The sequence below is a fragment of the Somniosus microcephalus genome, chromosome 12 (genome assembly GCF_052327205.1).
Source record: "Somniosus microcephalus isolate GS21.2 chromosome 12, FLI_Smic_1.0, whole genome shotgun sequence".
NCBI lineage: Eukaryota > Metazoa > Chordata > Chondrichthyes > Squaliformes > Somniosidae > Somniosus > Somniosus microcephalus.
The window spans coordinates 16,228,154-16,241,585 of NC_140998.1; the positions used below are offsets into that span (position 1 = coordinate 16,228,154).

The 13,432-nt window shown below is 45.0% G+C and overlaps 1 protein-coding gene across 6 annotated transcripts in view; it reads right to left on the reverse strand.

The window, feature by feature from the left end:
• LOC147109047 (D-glutamate cyclase, mitochondrial-like) overlaps nucleotides 1–13,432 on the reverse strand; it is a 103,173-nt gene that overhangs the window by 41,136 nt on the left and 48,605 nt on the right. For all 6 annotated transcript variants that reach the window (XM_086002610.1, XM_086002613.1, XM_086002612.1 and 3 more), the window contains one exon: nucleotides 5,147–5,345. In XM_086002610.1, the coding sequence (XP_085858736.1) occupies nucleotides 5,147–5,345 (199 nt within the window). The remainder of the gene's footprint in view (nucleotides 1–5,146; nucleotides 5,346–13,432) is intronic.

Sequence of the window (13,432 nt, forward strand, 5' to 3'; positions counted from 1 at the left end):
GTTTGCCCATTCTCCCTGCAGTCCTTTTCTTCATCCATACAGGTAGCAAGTGCCTCGTACCTGTTAGACAAGGTCAGGGGCTGAGGCTCCTCCATCACTACATCCTGGGTCCCCTGAGTCGATGGAGCGAGACCTGCTTGCCTCCAGTCGGCATCGCTTCAGCATGTGTCTTTATTTAGTGGTGGACACTGTGCGGCCGTTTGATACAACCCACTTCAGAGGACAGTTAAGAGACAAGTGTGGACATCAGTTGAGGAGATTGGCTGTGACTGCTTTCTTTTCTTCATTCTCGAGATAGACAGAGCTTTAAACTAATGAAAGTGGGGTGGGAGGAATCAGGAAAGAGTAAATTTAAAAGCAGCGAGAAAAATATCAAGGCTCAAGAGCAGAGTAGAGATTTGGGTAAAAATAAGCAGAGTGGGTCAGGAAGGGACAGAGAGAGTAACAAAGGTAATAAGGCATCAGGGAAAAATAGAAATAAGTCAAAGCTAAAGACACTATATCTGAATGCGCAAAGCATTCGCAACAAAATAGATGAATTAATAGCGCGGATAGAAATTAACAGGTTTGATCTAATAGCCATAACGGAGACGTGGTTGCAAAGTGGCCAAAGTTGGAACTAAATATTCCAGGATACTTAACTTTTAGAAGAGATAGGCAAAATGGCAAAGGAGGGGGGGGGTAGCCCTGATAATAAAGGATGGGATAAAGACAGTAGAGAGAAAGGATCTTAGCTCTGAAAATCAAGAAGTAGAATCAGTTTGGATGGAGCTAAGAAACAGCAAGGGGCAGAAATCATTGGTGGGAGTTGTTTATAGGCCCCCAAACAGTAGTTGTAATGTAGAGCAGAGTATAAATCAGGAAATTAGAGGTGCATGTAACAAGGGTAATACAGTAATCATAGGGGACTTTAATCTACATATAGACTGGGCAAACCAAATTTGCAGTAATAGTGTGGAGGACGAATTCATGGAATGTATGCAAGATAGTTTTCTAGATCAGTATGTTGAGGAACCAACTAGGGAATAGGCTATTTTAGATCTAGTATTGTGCAATGAGAAAGGATTAATTCATAACCTTGTAGTAAAGGGACCTTTAGGGAAGAGTGATCATAATATGATAGAATTTTATATTGAGTTTGAAAGTGATTTAGTTAAATCCGAAACTATGGTCTTAAATCTAAACAAATCAAACTATGTAGATATGAGGGGTGAGTTGGCTAAGGTAGATTGGGAAACTACATTAAAAGGTATGATGGTAGACAAGCAATGGCTAGCATTTAAAGAATTAATACATAATTTACAACAAATATACATTCCTTTAAGGCACAAAGCCTCCACAGTAAAAGTGGTCCAACCGTGGCTAACAAGAGAAGTTAAAGATAGTATCAGATCAAAGGAAGAGGCTTATAATGTTGTCAAAAAGAATAGTAAGCCTGAGGTAACAACAGAAAGTGCTGGAAACACTCAGCAAGTCAGGCAGCATCGAGGAGAGAGAAACAGAGTCAATGTTTCGGGTCGAACCCTTTGTCAGAACTGGAAAAGGTTAGGGAGGAGAGGAGCAAAGATCAAAAGGAAGATCTGTGATAGGATGGAAGGCAGGAGAGATGGAATGACGAAAGGGATGATGGTGCAAGGCAAAAGGAGAGGTAATGGGACAAGTTAAGAAACAAAAGATGGTTCTAGATGATGTGTGAATGACGATGGCAGCAACATTAACAGCTACCATGTGAGGAAACAAGAGAGAGAAAAATAAATAAAGAAATACAGGGGCCAATTTATCGTCTGAAATTGTTGAACTCGATGTTAAGTCCAGAAGACTGTAAAGTGCCTAATTGAAAGATGAGGTGCTGTTCCTCGAGCTTACGTTGAGCTTCATTGGAACAGTGTAAGAGGCCGAGGATGGAGAGATCAGAGTGGGAGTGGAGTGGTGAATTAAAGTGACAGGTGACCGGAAGCTCGGGGTCACGCTTGTGGACTGAACGGAGGCGTTCCACAAAGCGGTCACCCAATCTGTGTTTGGTCTCCCCAATGTAGAGGAGACCGTATCGTGAGCAGCAAATACAGTGTATTAAATTGTAAGAAGTACAAGTAAATCGCTGTTTCACCCGGAAGGAGTGTTTGGGGCCCTGGATGGTGGGAAGGGAGGAGGTAAAAGGGCAGGTGTTGCACCTCCTGCACTTGCATGGGAAGGTGCCGGGCAAAGGGGAAGGGGTGTTAGGGGTGATAGAGGAGTGGACCAGGGTGTTGCGGTGGTAGCGGTCCCTCGGAATGCTGAAAGGGGGGGGTGGGATCACACTGGAGGTGGCGGAAAAGGCACAGTAAGCCTGAGGATTGGGAGGATTTTAGAATTCAGCAAAGGAGGGACAAGAAATTGATAAAGCAAAGGAAAATAGAATATGAGAGTAAACTAGCTAAAGACGTAAAACAGACTGTAAAAGCTTCGATAGGTATGTAAAAAGGAAAAGATTGCAAAAGTAAATGTGGGTACCTTACAGGCTGAGACAGGAGAAATTATAATGGGGAATAAGGAAATGGCAGAGAAATTAAACAAATACTTTGTATCTGTCTTCACGGAAGAAGATGCAAAAAACTTCTCGGAAATAGCGGAGAACAAGGGTCTCAAGCGAGAATGAGGAACTGAAAGAAATTAGTATTAGTAAAAAAATAGTACTGGAGAAATTAATGGGACTGAACGCCGATAAATCCCCTGGACCTGATGGCCTACAACCTAGGGTTTTAAAAGAGGTGGCTATAGAGATAGTGGATGCATTGGTTGTCATTTTCCAAAATGCCACAGATTCTTGAATGGTTCCCACGGATTGGAAGGTAGCAAATGTAACCCCGCTAATTAAGAAAGGAGGGAAAAGAGAAAATGGGGAACTACAGACCAGTTAGCCTGACATCAGTAGTAGGGATTATTAAGGACATGGTAACAGGGCACTTAGAAAATAATAATAGGATTGGGCAGTGTCAACACGGATTTATGAAAGGGAAATTGTGTTTTACGAATCTGTTAGAGATTTTTGAGGTTGTAACTAGCAGAATCGATAAGGGGGAACCAGTGGACGTGGTGTATTTGGATTTTCAGAAGGCATTCGATAAGGTGCCACACAAGAGGTTATTAAACAAAATTAGGGCTCATGGGATTGGGGGTAATATACTAGCATGGATTGAGGATTGGTTAACGGACAGAAAACAGAGCATAGGAATAAACGGGTAATTTTTGAGTTGGCAAGCTGTAACTAGTAGGGTACCACAAGGATCAGTGCTTGGGCCTCAGCTATTCACAATCTACATCAATGATTTGGATGAGGGGACCAAATGTAATATATCCAAGTTTGCTGATGATACAAAGCTGGGTGGGAATGTAAAGAGGCTTCAAGGGGATATAGATAGGCTAAGTAAGTGGGCAAGAACATGACAAATGGATTATAATGTGGAGAAATGTGAAGTTATCCACTTTGGTAGGAAAAATAGAAAAGCAGAGTATTTTTTAAATGGTGAGAGATTGGGAAATGTTGGTGTTCAGGGGGACCTGGGTGTCCTTGTACACGAATCATTGAAAGTTAACATGCAGGTACAGCAAGCAATTAGGAAAGCAAATGGTATGTTGGCCTTTATTACAAGAGGATTTGAGTATAAGAGTAAAGACGTCTTACTGCAATTATATAGGGATATTATATATTATGAGACCACACCTGGAGTATTGTGTATAGTTTTGGTCTCCTTACCTAAGGAAGCATATACTTGCCATAGAGGGAGTGCAACGAAGGTTCACCAGACTGATTCCTGGGATGGGGGGATTGTCCTATGAGGAGAGATTGAGTAGTCTAGGCCTATATTCTCCAGAGTTTAGAAGAATGAGAGGTGATCTCATTGAAACATACAAAATTCTTACAGGGCTTAACAGGGTAGATGCAGGGAGGATGTTTCCCCTGGCTGGAGAGTCTAGAACCAGGGGTCACAGTCTCAGAATAAGGGGTTGGCCATTTGGGACTGAGATGAGGAGAAATTTCTTCACTCAGAGGGCGGTGAATCTTTGGAATTCTCTACCCCAGAGGGCTGTGGAGGCTCAGTCGTTGAGTATATTCAAGACAGAGATTGATAGATTTTTTTTAATATTAAGGGAATCAAGGGAAATGGGGATAGTGCAAGAAAGTGGAGTTGAGGTAGAAGATCAGCCATGATCTTATTGAATGGCGGAGCAGGCTCGAAGGGCCAAATGGCCGACTCCTGCTCCTATTTCTTATGTTCTTATGGGCGTCGCTGGCAAGGCCGGCTTTTATTGCCCTCTAACTACCTACTTGCCGAGAAGGTGGTGGTGGGCCTGCTTCTTCACCCACTGCAGTGTGTGGTGGTTTTATACAATTGAGTGTATTGCTAGGTCACTTCAGTGGGGAGTTAAGAATCAACAATGTTGATGTGGGAACTGGAGTCACATATAGGCCAGACCGGGTAAGGACGGCAGGTTTCCTTCCCTAAAGGACATTAGTGAACCAGCTGGGTTTTTAACGACAATCCAACAGATTCAAGGTCACATTTACTGATACTGTGGCGGAGCCACCAAAGGACTCAGATCGTTTGTATATAATTCCTTTAACAACATGTTAGCTACAGCCTGAGTCTGTATCTTTATTTATGCTGTTTAACTGTACAGAGTGTGGTTACTTTAACAGCGCGGCTAAAACGTGATGACGTCACGCCGTTCATCACGTGATTCCCCACTGGCGGGAGAACGTGATGACGTGATGACGTCAGCCACGGGACTGCAAGGGCAGTCCTCGTGGAGCCGAGAGAGAGAGAGAGAGAGAGAGAGAGAGAGAGTAGACCTACATTCGATGTTATCCTGCAGTTTCTTGTTAAAGCCTGTTTGTTTCATTAAAGTTCGGTTTGTTTGATCGCCTGAGTAGAACTCAGTCTTTTAGTTAGGAACCCACGTTCCTACAATACCAGGTTTTGATTTGAAAGTGAATTCAAAGTCTCAAACTGTCATGGTGGGATCTCAACTCACGATCGACTGGAATATTAGACCAGTAACATAAACCACTACATACCCCTGTTACCTGGCATCATGAGCAATGGCACAAGGACCAGCTAATTTTATGTCTAAATGCATGAAAGTGTACGTGCAACCTTTAACCTACCTTGTACATGCTGACATTACACCCTTGTTCAACATTTCTTATCGGAACACCAGCCTCGAGGACTGCACTCTCAAAGGAAAAGCTGCATCCCAGGTAAAACGTAACCATCTCCTTTAACTGCTCGGTGTATTCCTTGAGGTTGCTCAAATTGCTGGTGAAGTTTCCTCCCTCATACTTCCTGTACTGTGGGCAATCGGTCCTAAAGCCAAATTGCAGTGTTAGATTTTGTGTTAAGGAGTTATTGTTAAAAAAATCCAGAACAATTAGTCCCGTTAAACTAGTTAAATTAGTCATAAATAAAAACAGAAAATGCTGGAAATACTCAGCAGGCCAGGCAGCATCTGTGGAGAGAGAAACAGAGTTAACGTTTCAGGTCGAGGACCTTTCGTCAGAACTGGAAAAAGTTAGAGATGTAACAGATTTTAAGGAAGTACAGAGGAAGGGACAGGGGGGAGGGGAGGAAAGAACAAAGGAGAAGGTCTGTGATAGGGTGGAAGGTAGTAGAGATTAAATTACAAAAGGTATGATTGTACAAAGCAAAAGGTAAGATTGTAAAAGGCATCCCTAAGTTAAGGGATCTTTTACGTGCGTTAGTCAAAGAAGAGCAGGGGAGTTATCCCCAGTGTCCTGGCCAATATTAATGTCTCAACCAACATCACTAAAACAGATTATCACATTGCTGTTTGTGGGAGCTTGCTGTGTGAAAATTCATCGTCGCTGGGTCAAAATCCTAGAACTCCCTCCCTACTAACACTGTGAGAGTACCATCACCACACAGACTGCAGTGGTTCAAGAAGGCGGCTCACCACCACCTTCTCAAGGGCAATTAGGGCTGGGCAATAAATACTGGCCTTGCCAGCGACGCCCACATCCCATGAAAGAATTTTTTAAAAATTGGCTGCTGCGTTTCCTACATTACAACTGTGACTACACTTCAAAAAATGCACTTCACACATTGTCTGGATGAGTGCAGCTCCAACAACACTCACAGCTCGACATCATCCAGGACAAAGCAGCCTGCTTGATTGGCACCCAATCCACCACCTTAAACATTCACTCCCTGCACCACCGGCGTACCATGGCTTCAGTGTGTACCATCTACAAGATGCACTGCAGCAACTCGCCAAGGCTTCTTCGGCAGCACCTCCCAAACCCACAACCTCTACCACCCAGAAGGACAAGGGCAGCAGGCGCATGGGAACACAACCACCTCCAAGTTCCCCTCCAAGTCACACACCATCCTGATTTGGAAGTATATCGCCGATCCGTCATCATCACTGGGTCAAAATCCTGGAACTCCCTACCTGAGACGAGAGTTGGGTAGGATTGATTGGGGAATGTCACTCAAAGGGTTGACGGTGGATAGGCAATGGCAAACATTCAAAGACCGCATGGATGAATGACAGAATTTGTTCATCCCAGTTTGGCATAAAAATAAAACAAAAAAGGTTAATCAACCGTGGCTAACAAGGGAAATTAGGGATAGCATAAGATCCAAGGAGAGGACATATAAATTGGCCAGAAAAAGCAGTAAACCTGAGGATTGGGAGCAGTTTAGGATTCAACAAAGGAGGACAAAGGGATTATTTAAGAAGGGGAAAATAGAATATGAGAGTAAGCTTGCTGGGAAGATAAAAACTGACTGGAAAAGCTTTTATAGATATGTGAAGAGAAAAAGATTGGTGAAGTCAAACGTAGGTCCCTTGCAGTCAGAATCAGGGGAATTTATAATGGGAAACAAAGAAATGGCTGACCAAATAAATACATATTTTGGTTCTGTCTTCACAAAGGAGGAGACAAATAACCTCCCAGAGATGTCGGGGAACATAGGGTCTGATGAAAGGGAGGAACTGAAAGAAATCAGTATTTGTAGGGAAATGGTGTTAAGGAAATTGATGGGATTGAAGGCCGATAAATCCCCAGGGCCTGATAATCTACATCCTAGGGTACTTAAGGAAGTGGCCCTAGAAATAGTAGATGCATTGCTGATCATCTTCCAACATTCGATGGAATCTGGAACAGTACCCATGGATTGGAGGGTAGCTAATGTTACCCCACTATTCAAAAAAGGTTAATCAACCGTGGTAAATGGCAGTTGGAAAGGTTACCTGTAAACATCTGACATGATTCTCTGACTATATAAGCTGTGTCTTTATGCATTTCTCCACTTCACCTGAAGAAGGAGCAGCGCTCCGAAAGCTTGTGATTTCAAATAAAGCTGTTGGACTATAACCTGGTGTTGTGTGATTTCTTACATTTGTCCACCCCAGTCCAACTCCGGCATCTCCACACCATGGCTTCAAAAAAGGTGGTAGAGAGAAAACGGGGAATTACAGACCGGTAAGCCTGACATCGGTAGTGGGGAAAATGCTAGCGTCCATCATAAAAGATGTAATAGCAGAGCACTTGGAAAACAGTGACAGGATCGGACAAAGTCAACATGGATTTACAAAGGATAAATCGTGGTTGACTAATCTACTGGAATTTTTTGAGGATGTAACTGGTAAAATAGATAAGGGAGAACCAGTGGATGTGGTGTATTTGGACTTTCAGAAGGCTTTCGATCAGGTCCCGCATAAGAGATTAGCGTGTAAAGTTAAGGCACATGGGATTGGGGGCAAGGTATTGACTTGGATAGAGAACTGGTTGGCAGACAGAAAGCAAAGAGTTGGAATAAACGGGTCTTTTTCCGAGTGGCAGGCAGTGACTAGTGGGGTACCGCAGGGATCGGTCCTTGGACCCCAGCTATTCACAATATATATTAATGATCTAGACAAGGGAACTAGATGTAATATCTCCAAATTTGCAGATGATACAAAGCTGGGTGGGCGTGTGTGCTGTGAGGAGGATGCCGAGAAACTCCAGGATGATTTGGATAGGTTGGGTGATTGGGCAGAAGCATGGCAGATGCAATATAATGTGGATAAATGTGAGGTTATCCACTTTGGTAGCAAAAACAGGAAGGCAGATTATTATCTGAATGGCAATAGATTGGGAGAAGGGGAAGTGCAACGAGACCTGGGTGTCCTTGTGCACCAGTCGCTGAAGGTAAGCATGCAGGTGCAGCAAGCGGTTAAGAAGGCAAATGGTATGTTGGCCTTCGTAGCGAGAGGGTTTGAGTACAGGAACAAGGATGTCTTGCTGCAGTTGTACAGGGCCTTGGTGAGGCCACACCTTGAGTACTGTGTGCAGTTTTGGTCACCTTATCTGAGGAAGGATGTTCTTGCCATGGAAGGAGTTCAGCGAAGATTCACCAGGCTGATACCTGGGATGGCAGGAATGACGTATGAGGAGAGATTGGGTCGATTGGGCTTGTACTCGCTGGAGTTTAGAAGAATGAGAGGGAAACTTATAAAATTCTGACAGGCCTGGACAGACTAGATGCAGGAAGAATGTTCCCGATCGCCGGGGAGTCCAGTATCAGGGGTCACAGTCTAAGGATAAGGGATAGGCCATTTAGGACAGAAATGAGGAGGAATTTCTTCACCCAGAGAGTGGTGAACCTGTGGAATTCTCTACCACAGAAGGCAGTAGAGGCCAATTCATTAAATATATTCAAGAAGGAGTTGGATATATTTCTCAAGGCTAAAGGGATCAAGGGGTGTGGGGAGAAAGCAGGGACCGGGTACTGAGTTTGGGTGATCAGCCATGATCTCATTGAATGGCGGAGCAGGCTCGAGGGGCCGAATGGCCTACTCCTGCACCTATCTTCTATGTTTCTATGTTTCTAATTGGAAATACTCAACATGTCAGGCAGCATCTGTGGAAAGAGAAACAGAGTCAACGTTTCAAGTCGATGACCTTTCATCAGATTCTTAACACTATCCTTCTAAGTTCCTGGGAAAGCACTGTGGGAGTTGTTGTGTATGTACCTTTAAGAGAATAACTGGTCTCAGACTGCAGTACCGGCAGTGACCACCCCTGTATAAAAGGCACTAGTGAGTCTCTGTGTTTTCAGTTTCCCTATTGACTTCAATCAGTAAAGACTTGTTTTGTTCAACTCCTGCTGTCCGTGTCTCAATCATTCACGGACATAATACTGGCGACGAGCAGATACGAACTTACCTGCAGTCTGCACCACCTCCTGGGATCCATTCCTGCAGCGAAGTGAGCAGAGGTCGAGGCCAGAAGGAAGAAAGAAGCAGTAGAAACGGGCGTCGACCGTGGGCATCCGCCCCTGTGTTAGCGGAGTTGAAGATTGCTGGAGAAGCTGTCGAAAGCGGGGCCTGATTCCTGTCGACGGTGCTTCAGCTAATCGGGCTGGTGGCAGGTAGTACACTGATCCTTCCTGGGCTGCGGCGTTCGCGAACTCGAGCGGGTGGCTTGCAATGGGGCCGAGCAGCGTTGTCGGGAAGAGGCAAGAGAGAGGGTGGAGCACACAGGGCGCGGCCGGTGCTACGAAGCCGGGCTGCGTATAGACCCGAGAAGAGGGAGGCAAGAGTCCCACAGGGTTGTTCCACGACGGGAAAATAATAAAGAAAAGAAATATTAAACGCGCAAGAAACCGCGAGGAGCTGCAGGTTGCAACGGGAACCGCGGAAAGCAGCGCTAGCAACAGCGGGGAAGAAGGCAAAGCGCAGGAGGCGCCATCTTAATCAGCGGGGAAGAAGGCAAAGCGCGGGAGGCGCCATTTTGTTAAATCGGGGAAGAAGGCAAAGCGCGGGAGGCGCCATTTTAGATTTTCAAGATGCCGAAGACTGGCTGTATCACTGCCTTTGATAATACAATAGAGGACTGGACCACGTATCTGGAAAGAGTCGCGGTATATTGCAAGGCAAACGAAATAGCCAATGAGAAAAAGGCATCGGTATTGCTAAACTTAATGGGCGCTAGAACGTACAGCCTATTGCGGGACCTGATTACTCCAGCCAAACCGAAGGCGAAGAGTTTTAACGAAATTGTTGCTGTCCTACAGGAACATCTAAACCCTGCACCGCTGTTGATAGCAGCAAGATTTAAATTCCACAGGAGAACTCAGCATAAAGATGAGAGCAATGCTGAGTACCTTACGGAACTACGCAAGCTATCAAAGTACTTCCAGTTCGGAGCAGGACTGGCAGATACCCTACGGGACAAATTTGTCTGTGGACTCCTGAGTGAAGGAACACAGAAGAAGTTACTCTCAGAGAAAGAGCTGACGCTAGATAAGGCGAATAATAAACATTCAAGAAGGCTATCAAGGCAATGTGTAATGAAGACATACCCCTACAACACAAGGTGGATAACTTCTTGTTTGCCTACCGGAATGCGACACATGCGGTTACCAACCAAACTCCAGCCATGATGTTCTTCAATCGAAGACTACGATGCCGCTTGGATTTGGTTAAGCCAAACATCAGAAGAGATGTGGAGAACAGGCAGTTTCAGAATATGAATGAAAGGCCGACCAGGAGTTTTAAGATAGGTCAACCAGTTTTGGCCCGGGACTACCACACAGAGAAATGGCAGCCAGGAACGATCTGTACACGGCAAGGACCTCTAATGTATACCGTGGACGTTGGAGAGAGCATTGTAAGACACCATGCTGACCAGATTCTAGAGTCACTGGAAAACGTCAATTCCACACCATGATCCGATACACCTGGTGATGAAACCGAAGTACCAATTGCATCTACCTCAGAATCGGTGACATTGGAAGCAGACGAACCAAACAACGACGTTGATCCCGAATCAACTTTGCCAGAAGAACCTGATACCCCAAAGAGGCGTTATCCAGACAGAATCAGGAAGCCTCCTCAAAGACTGAACTTATAATTGCTTAACTTCAACTAATGTATCTAGCAACTGTAATTGTAAATATGTTATTTAATTATTAATCGAATGTTATGTACTGTTTAGCTAAAAGGGGAGGAATTGTAGTGTATGTACTTTGCAGAAGGAACTATATTCTGCAGCCCCTGTATACTGCAGTACCAGTAGTGACCACCCCTGTATATAAGGCTGTGTAGTAACTTTTGCACAGTAGTTCCAGGTTGTCTCCACTCAGTAAAGACCTGTTGTAACCAACTCCTGCAGTCCGTGTCTCAATTACACATGGACATAATAAATGGCATTTTAATTCATCTTAAATATGCAATTTTAAAAAATTTATTTGAAGTGTAATGTATTTTTTGGGGTATTCCCATTCATGCTTATGGGGTTTCTATACATACAGAATCATCTTAAGCATGAATGGGGAACCTCTTCTTTCATTCGTAGGGCCGGCCCACGTTATCCCAGGGGCACTTGTGAACCGCCTGTGCCCCTGAGATACGTGGGCCTCTACCCGCGCGTACCCGGAGAGGCCCAGGACCGTGAGTCTCCGTACCTCCCAGACCACCAGGTACACAGGCATTTTATTTGCGGATTGGAGGCATTTCCCTGCAGGAAGCCTCTGGCTGTAAGTTCAGGGCATAGATGGCACAACGAGGCTTGATTACAACACAATGGGAACACAGTAAGTAGATAGAACGTACCAACATACACAAAGACTGGCTTGTCCAACAAGCCTGTCCCAAACAGTCATGATGCAACTAAGCATCATGACTCCAAGTGTACCCTCCCACTTATAGTCACGTAGGGCAGGATTTTCATTGGGCCGTGGAGGCAGGATTGGAGGCGTGTGGGGGGTTAAAATCTCGAAATCGGGGGGCACGAACCCATCCCGCCCCCAACCCGCCTCCATGCCAGTTTCAAAGAAGGCGGGTACCCGACCTGTGCTGGGAGCCGCCTCCCCGAGGCGGGAAGGGGATTAGTGCCAATTAACTGCCTGTTAACAGGTAGTTAACAGGCAGTTTTTAGCCTAATCCCTATTTTTATTGCTGAAGTGTGGGACTCCCGACAGCTCCAAACCACGCCAAGTTAGCGAAGTGGGCCGTCGGGCTGAAGGACTTGGTGGGTTCGAGATGTCCGGTGTTCAGGTGCGTGATGGGTGCATGAGTGCAGAGGTAAGTGTGTTTGGTGTGTGTAAAGTGTTTAAAGAAGTTTTACTTACATTTACTTACATTTACAGCCTTCCTTCCTTCAGGTCTCTGGAGTCCCTCATCTCACCGGCACAGAAAGCAGAATGGCCGCGATCTGTCAAAAATTGCAGCATTCAGCTTTCTGTTCCGGAGAGATCTCTAAATCAGCCTGAGAGGAAGGAATTAACTTGGAGTACAGATTGTCAGTGTTTGACAGCTTCAAACAGCTGTGAAACGCTGATATTTCATCTGTCAAAAGCTCTTGACAGATGAAATGTCAATCTGTGATGTCACCTGTTGCCGGGTGGCCCTTAATTGGCTTGCTGAGCCCGCTGGGCGGGCTCAACAAGGTCAATCAAGTGAAAATCGCGTGGGTTGGCCAGAACTCGATGGAGGCGGGACTACAACCCCGAAAGTTGTAGTCCCGCCTTCTACACGCCTCCTCAATGAAATTCCAGCCCGTAATCTCCATGAAGAAGCAAAAAGACAGATTTAAGAGAACCCTAGACCAATTCAGTAATAACCTATTTTTAATATTTATTGTCTTTTATAATATATTTTAATATATTTATAACCTAGGTCATGGATAAAAGATATTCACTAATAAATACAATAAAGAATTTCGGAGAAACTTCTTTACCCAGAGAGTGGTGAGAATGTGGAACTCGCTACCTCAGGGAGTGGTTGAGACGAATAGCATAGCTGCATTAAACAGGAAGCTAGATAAGAATATGAGGGAGAAAGGAATAGAAAGTTATGCTGATAGAGTTAGATAAAGTAGGGTGGGAGAAGGCTCGTGTGGGGCATAAGCACAGGCATAGTCCTGTTGGGCGGAATGGGCGGTTTCTGTGCTGTATATTCTATGTAATTCAGGGAAAATGAAAAGGTCTGGAAAATTTCTCTCCAACTCCCGAAGGCGATCAAAATGAGTTCCAAGAGGTTACAGTGACCATGAGGTACATCACCCAACGTCTCTGGACCCAGTGATATCAACCACAGCAAGCACGTATAGGAAAACATAATTGGAAGTTTAGCAGGAAGAAGAGAGACAAGTTCACAAGAGCAATGGCTACGTCGAGTTACATTGAGTCTACAGCACAGAAACAGCCCATTCCGCCCAACTGGTCTATGCCAGTGTTTATGCTCCACACGGGCCTTCTCCCACCCTACTTTATCTAACCCTATCAGCACAGCCACCAATGGTTGAGTGATTAAAATCAGGGATGTTCAAGAGGGCAGAATTAGAGGAGCGCAGATATCTCTGGGGGGGGGGTTGTGGGGCTGGAGGAGATTACAGAGATAGGGAGGGGTCGTGGCCATGGAGGGATTTGAAAACAAGGATGAG